The following is a 12500-nucleotide window of genomic DNA, read 5'->3' on the forward strand; positions in this document are numbered from 1 at the left end:
AGATGACACATTATATGTGTGGTGTTGCTAAGTAACGTACAGTGTGGGTGGGTTGAAATTAGGATCTGTCAGCAAGTCACCATGGTTACAATGACACATCAAAAACAGAGAAATAACAACACACTCTCTATCTACAGATTTGAACTTTGTGCAGAGGTGTATTTTCAGAAACCATACTGTGCTCCACCATGGCAACACAATGACACATCGAACATATAGAAATAATAACACAACGTCTACATATTTTAACTTTGTGCAGAGGTGTGCTTCTAGACTTCTTCTGTTTGTTCCTCCCTCAGAGACACAAACACAGTGCTATGCCACAAATGTCTTTGTTGTGTTCCTTGGGGAGACAATTGAATTTAAGGATATGACAATAAAGGAACAACACTATTGCTGTGTGGGTACGGCCTCTAGCCTCTAGCTTTGTGTAGGTGTGACAATGAAGTTTTGGAGCGGCAGAAAGCTTTTGGTGGAGGCAGGGGTTGGTGCCATTGTTCAAATGTTCAAACTGCCCACAGGGAGTGAGGTTTTGGTCTGGCTAAGGGTCGCTTCACAGTCCCACTTCCAATTGTCCCCTACAGTACCGCTGTCTCTGTACTGAAAGTATCCACTATCTAAAGTGGAAGTAGAAAAGTAAAGTTTCACACAGAAAAATAGAGTAACTTAATGCTGAAATTGTGCAAGAAACTTTAACTTTTGATTTTAGAGTAACTGACTATCTCCAATTGTCAGTTAAGTTTCACAACATTAATGCTGAAGTTGTACAAAAAAAATCTGATATCAGAACAACTGACGTTCAATTGACTGACCTTCAACTGACCTTCAACTGACCTACAGTTAAGCTGTTTCACCTTTGGATCGTTGAAGAAATAGTGCTCTACTCAAGGTACCTTAGTAAGCTGCCAAATCTAAACATCATCGTTGTCTGTTAACTATACTGATCATCAATCTAATCAAAACCTGGCCCTGCCGTGGCCAACCGGTAGGGCACTCGTCTACCACGCGGCTGACCCGGGTTCGATTTTCCGGCCCGGGTCCTTTGGCGGCCCTTCCCCGTCTCTCTCTCTCTCCTCACTCGCTTCCTGTCATCACCTTCACTGTCCTATCATAAATAAAGTCAAAAAGACCCCAAAAATATCTTTAAAAAAATAAATAAAATCAAAACCTGACAGACTTATCATTCATACATAATGTAAAATGACATATGGCAAGAATTTCTCTGCACACTTTACTGAGTCGTAACAGCTGTTTGTAACAGCTGACCTTATTTCAAAAATACAGTTTAAAAAAACAGTAGGTACGTTTGCCTGTTGAAGTCATCCATGCAGAATCTTGGAAGAATAACAAATTGTGCACGCAACACAGTTTTGCAGTTTTGATTTGCCTGGTGTACATGCCCGGTGCACTGAATTATTCAAGGGAGCTTATTTTAGTTTGTTTGAAGAATGGATCTTTGGTACTGTTTGAAGAATGGATATTTGGTACTGTTTGAAGACTGTGTTGTTTGCATCCTCGCAGAAACTTAGTTCATAACTAGGGGGGGGGGGGGATTTCTTTGCTGTGGTAAGCAGGGCCACTGACAGCTTTAGGCAGGCCTGGTACAAAGTCATCTGAAAGGGCCTCAAACTACAAATACAATTACCAATGCAGGGCCCCATCTCTCCCTGGTTCCAGGACAAATTACCTTCCCTTGTCCTTCCCTTGTCGGCTTGTCCGGTCGTAGACCACCGGCTCTCCAAAACATACACCAAGACCAAATACACATTATTGCACATTGCAGTACATATGGCACACATTTCAGTACAGCAATTTGCCTTGCATCGGCTCACATACACACACACACACACACACACACACACACACACACACACACACACACACACACACACACACACACACACACACACACACACACACACACACACACACACACACACACACACACATGCTTTCTCTCTCTCTCTCTCTCTCTCCCTCCCTCTCTCTCTCTCTCTCTCCCTCTCTATCTCTCTCTCTCTCTCTCTCTCTTTAGACCACCGTCTCTCCAGTTGTGAGTTTTATGGAGATATCCCAGCCACTCCTTGGTTCACCCCAGTCCATCAAGGGAGGGGCATATGATGGCTAATCTGGCCTTGCCTGACTCCCCGAGTTATTGGCAGGGCTGTTTCAGAGGGATCGTTTTGATCCGTCTGGATGTTCACCACTGCTTTGATCTGTCTAACTCCCTTCTCTTCCTCTCAATCCTCCTCCTCTTCCTCTTCCTCTTCCTCCCCCTCTTCCTCATCCTCCTCTACCTCATCCCCTACCCACCCTCCACCTTTTCTCCTGTAATGTAGTGTACCGTTTTCTATTGGTTTTGAAGTCTCTGTGCGGAAGTGTCTGATAAATGCAATTCAATGTGATATAGTATCATGAGCTGTATTGATTTTGGATGCCAACTTGTTGCAAGATGGTGAACTTTCAAGATGGCTGCGGAGGCATCCGATTGTGGCTGTTGCATTTAATGTAATGTGATGTAATATAATGTGATGCGGTTTTATCTAATGTAATGTAGGCTAATGTAATGTAATGAAATGTGGTTGTATGTAATGTAATATATTGTAATGTGGTTGTATATCTAATGTAATGTTATGTCTCCTGCCTGTCTCCGCTCTCCACCAGTTTCAGCATCGAGCCCAACTACGACTTCCTGTACATCTACGACGGGCCAGACAGCAATAGCCCCCTCATCGGCAGCTTCCAGGACAGCAAGCTCCCCGAGCGCATCGAGAGCAGCTCCAACACCATGTACCTGGCCTTCCGCAGCGATGGCTCCGTCAGCTACGCCGGCTTCCATCTCGAGTACAAAGGTAAGAATAGAGTAGAAGAATAGAAGGCGCTACCGTACCTTGCCTCTAACGGTGGGGTACTGGGCTGCTACTGTACGTTGGATACCCGGGTTCGATTCCGTTCTCCCCGGGTCCTTTGCCGTACCTTCCCTGTTTCTCTCTACCCACTCATTTCCTGTCCCTCTCTCAACTGTCCTCTCAAATAAAGGCAGAAAAAGTTAAAGAACGAGAGAATTAGGAATAGACTGGAGTTAAATAGAGTTGAATAGAGATGAATAGAATACAATAGAGTAGAATATAATACAATAGATTCTACAGTACATTGAGCAAAAATTGTCCTCCACTGTCACTGGTCTTGTCCGTAACCTGCATAGGGTTGGGCAGAGTAGTGCACCTGAATGCTTATCTCTTCAAATGTGCAAAGGACAATTACACTAATGTCCACCTCCATTGTCCAGTGTCGCTGATCACTGGTAGACTTGGCATTATGAGTTGTTGAACACAGGAGACTTTTATTCTGCATATGAGTTGAGCAAACATGCACTGAAGGTCGTAATACTGTACGTAGTATATGTGATTTGCCTAGAGCCTTAGAGGTTTTTTTTTAGCATTGCGTTATTGTACACCACTGTATCTAAATATAGTAATGCACAAAGACAAAGACTCCATCAGATACACTTCCTTCCACCTCCAGCTTAAAGTCAAGGTACATTGAAAATGTACACCTGACTCAAGTTACCGTATACAAGGTAAGGAGAAGGACTTTTTATACTGTGCCATAAGTACAAAGGCAAGGGCAGCGCTTTGTAATGGCACGAGCTCCAGTAGAAGATAAAGCAAGTGTGGCAGTAATGCCAGGGGCAGTTCTACCCATTTGAGGGCCCTGGCCAAAACACAGACAATGGGACCCTCATATAGGCTATGTCCTCGATTTCAAGTTTGGTTAAAAAGTGTCTGCCAAATGATTGTGGTATGTACTTAATTGAAAATCGCTTTGGTTAAAATTGTCTGCCAAATGTAATGCAATGTAATTCATTGTTTTTAGTTGGCATTTACAACAGTGGGACCAGGGCCAAATGCTGGTGAAATTCAGTTTGGCTGGTAGAAAAGACCAACTTACTAGCAACTTTGACCCATTAGTCAGTGTGTATTTGGCTACTGAGATTAACATCTACTAGTCATTTTGACTGGTGATATAAAAAGTTAATTTAGGGCTCTGAGATGGACAGCCTGTGTGTGTGTGTGGCACAGTGGACAGTTTTGGGTGGGGGGCCCTAGGCAATCGCCTAGTCTGCCTATTGGTAAAACTGGCTCTGAGTAGTGCGCTATGTGACATCTGTTCCTTGTCACAGACCTGTGGGAGGCCCATTGATCAGGCCATTATCAAAGCACCTGAAATAAACAGCACTCGCTCATCTGTTTCGCTGTTCCACTCTGCTCTGTCCTGCTCTGCCCGGGTCCCCACCTCTGAACACTGGAGAGAGGGAAGTCACTAGAGGATAGAGGGCTACTTCCTTTCAAAGCAGCACCTTGCACTGCCTTATGGAGATCCATCCCCTTTTTTGATCTCAAAGGCTTTAGTAGAGTAATGGACTCTGGCATACAGCACTACACTATCTATCTGCACGTACGGTACGGCACCCCCGCGCGCTTTAGACACGACACACCTGCTTGATATTCAGGACAAACGAACACACTTTTTTCAGGTCATTGTCAGGCAGACGAACCGACAGACAAATGGGCACACACACACACACACACACACACACACACACACACACACACACACACACACACACACACACACACACACACACACACACACACACACACACACACACACACACACACACACACACACACACACACACACACACACACACACACACACACCTATCCACCTTGTCTGCATAATCCTCTTTCAAACAGGTCTCATGTCTTGTCTGTTTCCATTGCGATAATACTCCACCCCCTCCCTCCTGCAGCCAAGTTGAGGGTGCCCTAGTTTGACCCTGGCACCTGAACAGCACCTGCAAAAAAAATCTGAAATATGAGAAAATGACACACACACACACACACACACACACACACACACACACACACACACACACACACACACACACACACACACACACACACACACACACACACACGCGCGCGCGCGCGCGTGCGCGCGCACACAGAAACACACACAGCAGTCCTAATAACCCTCTTTCAAGCAGTTCTCATGCCTTTCCCGCCTGTGATAATATGATAATGCAGTATTAGACCTCTCTCGCCCTTACAGCCAAGTTTAGGGAGTCCTGCTAAGTGTAATATATCGTAGCGGGGCTGGACTGGAGGAGAAACAGGGCCCGGGCACTTGAATTATAGGGGCCCCTCCTAATTCCTCGGCGCAGAACTGACTCACTGGTTGGCCTGCACCCTCGTGGGCCCCGTTTTTTTTTAAATGTACTAACCCCAACTCCGATGAAGTTGGGACGTTTGGTAAACAGTGAATAAAATCAAAATGCTATCATTTTCAAAACACTCAATCTATTCATTAGATGGAGAATAGTGAAAAGACAACATATTAAGTCTTAAAACCGAGAAAAAATATTGCTTTGGGGGACATATGTACTCATTTCTAATTTGAGAAATCCAACACGTCTCAAAAGAGTTGGGACGGGGACAATAAATGGCAGCAAATGTCGAGGAAGACTAAAAACAAAACAAAAGACAACACTTAACAGTTAAATACATTAACCGATGAGATGATTTTATATAAAAAACAGTGTTAATTCCTATCTTGGACATGATTTCACGAGCTTAAATGGTGGGTGTATTCCTTGTCATGTTTTGCAATGTTTTCCTTTCTGTAGTGCTTACAGTGTGACAGGTCTTGACCAAAAACCCACCATTTTATCACCTGCTGGTCCTTATGATGGAGCCAAACTGTTAAAACATAGTAGAGAATGCAATTTGACCTTACTATGTGGCAGTAATCGAAGATCTCCCTTCAAAATATAATGCATGAGTGGCTTTTCATGCTGTTTAAAACCCATTTATACCATTCAGCACTGTATTTAACTCTACAGATGAGTGAGAACATCTTAACCAATGCACTACTGCATCCGCATGCCATCATGGAGGCTGACTTTTGAAGCTAGCACTAACACAAGTTGGATGGTCCATTTTCACTGTAGCACAGGATGTGCAATGCTCTATTATTGTCAAAAAGAATGGACTTCTACAACTTCTGCTGACTTCTGTAAGCAAAGGACAGTTTCCCATGTCTTCTGGGTCTATTTCAAGTGAGCTCAGGTGCTCAGGAGAATGTTAAACCCCTGTGTCATTTTCATGCATTAAGCATTCTTAATATGGTCAATTTTCAATAGCTCTAGCACTCCAGGAATTAGAGTGAGACTACAGCCAATATATATTTCATGATGTCATGAACCTATACAATGATTTTATTAACAAAAATATGTCTTATATACACTCAATCGTGGTAAATCAAAGGGAATTCAAAAATGTATGTAATAACTATGGTAATTATTCCCTTTGCATCTTTAATTCTGAGTGACTCAGCCTCTCTGTGATGATCTTATACCTGGACACCTATATTGTCCGTCAGTACAATTCATTTTGAAATGTTCTTCTTTGTTGTTTTATCTTATTTGGATGTTTACTAAATTTCACTGATCCCCGTCCCAACTCTTTTGAGACGTGTTGGATTTCTCAAATTAGAAATGAGTACATATGTCCCCCAAAACAATATTTTTTCTCGGTTTTAACACTTAATATGTTGTCTTTTCACTATTCTCCATCTAATGAATAGATTGAATGTTTTGAAAATGATAGCATTTTGATTTTATTCACTGTTTACCAAACGTCCCAACTTCATCGGAGTTGGGGTTTGTATATATATATTTTACATTCCTGAAAAGAGGGGCCCACGAGGGTGCATGGCCCACCGGGAAATGCCCGCTATGCCAGATGGCCAGTCCAGACCTGTATTGTAGAGTGTAAAGCTCTGTGTATACCACATGCCAGGAGCGTAGCGACCTGAGAGATTAGAGGGAATTTTAGCGATTAAAGTCAAGCTAATATTATGGTAATGAGCTATGACGACGCGGTTCGGCCAAAACCAATTGGAATGTTCAAATCTCCAAATATCCCCGGCTGTCAAGCCAGAGCCGTTATGTGATTAGCTAAATCAAACATCTCAATGTCACGTCCAGAGCGTCTAAAGCAAATTCATGGCGAAACTTCTTTTGCGACCTCAGCTACCTGGGTGCAGTGTGTCGTGCAGTGCAATGTGATAATACACTCTGCCTCTTGCAAATAAGTTGGGAGAGTCCAGCTAACATAAATGCAGTGTAATAATGATAACAGTGTAATAATAACATTCTTCCCCTGTCCTCCTCCTGCAGCCAAGTTGAGGGAGTCGTGCTTCGACCCGGGTAACGTGATGAACGGGACGCGTCTGGGCAGCGACTACAAGCTGGGCTCCACGGTGACGTTCTACTGCGAGGCGGGCTACGTGCTGCAGGGCTACTCCACACTCACCTGCATCATGGGGGACGACGGCCGGCCCGGGTGGAACCGGGTGCTGCCCAGCTGCCAAGGTGAATATAATGTCGTATATTGTATTCTGTATATATTGTATAATTGTATAGTGTAGGTGACTTACATATTTTGTTAGAATAGCTAGCCTGACCAGGGACTGAGGTTGCAAATTAGCTATCTAGCTACAAACCTTTTATGTATTCACATCATTTACCTGAAGAAGGTCAGATGACCGAAACGTTGTATGAAAGTTTGTTGGTGGAATAGACAGTGTGCAGGATTTCTTTAAAATAATAATATAGTTGTAATAGTAGTAACAACCACAACAACAGCAATAATAATAATAATAATAACTATAACCTGGTGATGACGGCCGGCCCGCCTTGAAAAGAGTTCTGCACCGCTGGCAACGTTGCACACGGTTATATGCTGAATGCCTGTAATTATGCCTCCTTAAGTGTACACACATACTACTGTATTTCGTGGTTTATCATATCAGGTCAGTGGATGAAGTACGGAGAAAATCATGTTGTCCCAAGACAACAAACTGAGAGTAGTCCTTGATTTTCCACTCTTTCCAAGAATGTACCTTAGGACTTTCTGTCTATTGCATTTATTTATGGCTTTCCACAATGTGTGCTTTGGGGTTTGAGACTACAGTTATACAAACAAAGTGGAAGTAAGTAAGTGATACTGGGCCAGGGCCACGTAGAGCTCAGTGCGGTGCATTTCTGTAAAATGTAGTTGTTAGCAGTTACCAACTTCGGTAGTTGCTAATGGGAAATTGCATTGCAGCCAACAAAGTAGCTAACATAGTTAGCAACTACGCTTTCCAGAAATGCACCTCAGTGCACTGCTTTGCTGTGCTTAACATAGTCTCTGCTGGCCCCATTTCCTCAAACCTTTGACAGTAGTACACACAGTAGCTAATGTTTTTTTGTGGGGTTTTTTCTCTCTCTCTCTGCGTTTGTGTCTGTAGCCCCTTGTGGCAGCCGCTCCACAGGCAACGAGGGCACGGTCCTGTCCCCCAACTTCCCCCGCAACTACACCACAGGCCACAGCTGCGTCTACGCCATCTCCGTGCCCAGGGAGTTCGGTGAGTACACTGGGTTGTGACACCTACGCTGTTGCTATACTGTATTCCCGTTCAGGGAAGCCGACAGGGGGGGAGGCTAGTCATTTGCCCAGGCCCAGGGAGAGAGACGGGGCCCAAAATTGTGTCTTCATTACATCGTATGTATCTGATTGGGGGTGGGGGGGGTGGGGGTTCAAATGACTTTGTCCTGGGCCCAGCAAATGCTGTCAGCGACCCTGTTCTCGTTCTCATCTGGAGTGCTTCAGTTTCTGGTAGCGCCACTCGTTGTGTGCTGTGTCAGATGACACTGAGTTGAATATTGTGCGTCTGGTGTATTGTGTTTGACTGATTCAGCTGCTTAGTAAGTGATGTGACTTCGGGTTGTGACACTTCTGTTTCCATCCATTCCCAGTTGGTGTGTCACAGACAGTTTGTAGTGCCTCCTCCATTCATGCTGCGTCTTCACAGCATTGGAAAAGCTTGTTGCTGTACCACTATCAGTTGTTTACTTTCAGTTTCTGTTGTAGCAGTAGGCCCATTCAGATACTTTGGCGGTGACGTTACACTTTCAGAAATAAAGGTACTGAACTCGTTGCTGTGGCAGTACCTTTAAGGAGAGTACCATTGTGTCACTTGGTACCCCAAAAAAGAGGTGCGTTCAGTTTCTTGCAATGTCGACCAGTGTGTCACCTCTTTTTTGAGGTACCACCCAAGCGACGCAATGGTACTCCCCTTGAGGGTACTGCCACAGCGACGAGTTCTTTACCTTTATTTCTGAAAGTGTATGTTCCTGTGCTGTTTCTTCATTCTCTGTGTTGTTGAGTGTATGCAAGTAGCAAAGTACACAATTAGTTTGCTGTGCATTTGTTAATGCAATTTCCCACCTCAGCACACCCAATGTGATGTTATAAAGCAAGTCAGTAGTTTAATGATTGCAATACACTGGCCTTAAAATATGGATGTTATGACTCATAACAATCTGCCTTCGTTTATTATTCTGTAATAACTTAAATGAGTGCAAAGTAGGATATTATTTGCCGAGACGGAAGTAGTAATCATTGAAAAGGAAATCAAGGGGCTGGTTGTAACAAACTTGTTTTGATGAGGTTGGCTTTCAGGTCGAATGCAATATTTATAGAAACTTCATTTTCCTGTTTGCCTGTTTCTGGCATTATACTCAAAGGCCTGCTGCAGACAAAGATGAAAGATTAATCAGAAAGAGTAGATACAAAACAGCAACTTGAATAGCCTTGCTGCTTGGTTCCCAGTAAACGACTTTTATTGTCAGTGAGAACAGAACAGCGTGAGATGTGAGACTTCAGTTTCTCTCAATCTGTAGAGTAGTAGAGCTAGAGAGTAGAGTTGAGTACTTTTATGAAGGCGTCTGACAGCTTGCATGGATATACAAATACAACAAATACAAAGAGACCTAATGCACATTATAGCTAATGCACCTAACTGTGTGGACAGACAGCCGGCGTTGAAAGAGCTAAAACGCTGCTGACTCCCGCATGGAAAGCACAGATCAGGGACGATGAACACGATGGCAAGCGATTCAACCTTCTCTTTTAACGCTTTTGATGCCCTCGGCGCTCGGTGTATGTTCCATTTGTAACTGAGACCTGAGGAAGGTCAGTAGACCGAAAGCTTGGCCTATTATTAAAAAGAACACAAAGGGGATTTAAGTGTGCAGACATTTTTCTTTCAATTTTACACAGTTTTTGTTTATGTTTGGCACCTTTTAATCGAGAGTGCGGTGTGATCCGGCCATACACAGATGCCCTCGGCGCTAAAAACACTTATGTCACTTCTGCCGCTTTCTCTTCCATGCAAAATAAATTACTCCTGCCACTTTCAACGCCTTCAACGCCGGCTGTCTGTCTGTGCAGTAATGCACTCCAATCTAATTGGAGCTGTGTGTTGGTGTTCCTATCTCTCTAAGTAGTTAAAGAGTGCTCAGGCTAATGCTATACTGCACAAGCCCCCATTTGTGGGAGCCCTAAGGGCCCTAAGCCATCGCATCGTTCTCTTATGCTTCAGGCCAGCCCTGTGCGTTGCAGAAGTCCCCATTTGTGCCCGAGCCTCCAGACAGAAATGAAGTGCTCACTTGTACAGTAACTTAGCAACGAGCCAGCATTTTTTTTCATTCTGTCTTTTCCTTGCTTCACTCTTGGTGTCTTGAAAACCTTGCAACGGCAAAAGCACAGAAATTCCTCCCAGGCAGAAGAGTTTGGTGCAATGATAACTCACTGCTGTGAAATAGTTTATATTTATTATCTTGTGAGATACAGTTGGAAGATTTTTTTTGTCTGAGCTGCATGAAGTGTGTGTGTGCGTGCTTGTACCTGTGTGTTCATACGTGTGTGCTTGTGCACACATGTGTGCATTTATGCATGTGTCTGTGTTTGTAATAAAACAAACATTGCAAGATACACTAGAGTGCAAGCAGGGGTGTGAAGAGAAGACGACATGGTTGTGTGGCCACATACCGAGCTGCTGCTCCTACTGCTGCTGCTGCTGTGTCCTTTGTTGGTTGCTGCTACTTCTGCTGCTGCTGCTGCTCAGGGCTGTAAGGAGACATTTTCAAATACTGAGGTCAAATACTGGGTGCTATACCGCATACTGCACATTTAGAATACTTCAAACTCTTCAGTCTGTTTTCATTAATCACTGCCTTGAGGATAAATGGGGGGTGGCGTATACAGACTGAATTTAGCATTGTTGACCATAGATCGATTTTCATCAAAGATACATTTTACATTTCTGGAAAAGAAAAAAAATTCAGAGGACATGACCTCTGTGTCCTCAATGGTAGTTATGGCCATGCTTCTGCTGCTGCTGCTGCTGCTTTTGTTGGTTGCTTGTGTGAATCATCACTCACCATCTCCCCTGGTCTGAAATCAGTGTCATGTGTCATGTCAGGGTGTATCTCATCCCAATACAGTCAGTCTCCCAGATAAAGGCACAGAGACGAGCAGTGCGATCCTCACGCTATTGCAGCTCAGTACAGCACTTCACAAATGCATGTCTTTCCTCCCCCCCCCCTTTCCCCCCCTTTTTTCCACATTTCTTGTTTTTTCTCTCCTCCTGTCTTCTTTGCCTTTATCTTTAGGGCTGGACTGGCCATCTGGCATACCAGGCATTTCCCAGTAGGCCCTGCACCCTCTTGGACCCCTATTTTTTTTTTTACATTTCTGAAAATAGGGGCCCACGAGGGTGCGGGGCCCACTGGTGAGTCAGTTCTGCTCCACTAATTTTTGAGGGACCCCTTTAGGCCAAAAATGCCCGGGCCCAATTTCTCCCCCAGTCCATCCCTGTTTATCTTACTTGGTAAGGCAGTGATGAGGATAATAGAGACAGTGCTGATTGTAGGAATTGCACGTCCACGGCTGATCCCAAACTCTATCCCCAGTGACCTAGTCCTGTCATCCTGTCAGTCTCTCTCTCTCTCTCTCTCACACACACACACACACACAGACACACACACACACACACACACACACACACACACACACACACACACACACACACACACACACACACACACACACACACACACACACACACACACACACACACACACACACACACACACACACACATACACACACACACACACACCAATTGCACCAGATTATATGGCAAAGTCCATATGCATCTCACAGTGTATGTCATCCTGTCAGTCTCTCCCTACGCTACAGGGGGTTACAGTTACGGAGCTCCGTGCCAAGGCAGGCCGGGAGATATTTCATTAAGGAGAGGGTGTGCGTGTGCGTGTGCGTGTGCGTGTGCGTGCGCGTGTGCGTGCGCGTGCGCGTGCGTCTGTGTCTGTGTATGTGTGTATGTGTGTATGTGTGTATATGTGTGTGTTTGATGATATTTGTTTCTTAAAGCTGTGACATAGAGTCAGGCTTTGGTAACGATGCATTGAAAGGGGGATTTGGGAGAGGAAATGGCAGGGAGACGGAGCACACATACACACATGCACGCACACACACACACACACACACACACACACACACACACACACACACACACACACA

General features: G+C 44.4%; 1 protein-coding gene across 1 annotated transcript in view; it reads left to right on the forward strand.

The window, feature by feature from the left end:
• Positions 1-12500, forward strand: part of csmd3b (CUB and Sushi multiple domains 3b) — an 810903-nt gene that overhangs the window by 511624 nt on the left and 286779 nt on the right. Inside the window, exons 30-32 of the mRNA XM_063186185.1 lie at positions 2665-2852; positions 7247-7441; positions 8362-8478. Of these exons, the coding sequence (XP_063042255.1) occupies positions 2665-2852; positions 7247-7441; positions 8362-8478 (500 nt within the window). The remainder of the gene's footprint in view (positions 1-2664; positions 2853-7246; positions 7442-8361; positions 8479-12500) is intronic.

Source organism: Engraulis encrasicolus, chromosome 20, assembly GCF_034702125.1.
Source record: "Engraulis encrasicolus isolate BLACKSEA-1 chromosome 20, IST_EnEncr_1.0, whole genome shotgun sequence".
In the NCBI taxonomy this organism is placed as follows: domain Eukaryota; kingdom Metazoa; phylum Chordata; class Actinopteri; order Clupeiformes; family Engraulidae; genus Engraulis; species Engraulis encrasicolus.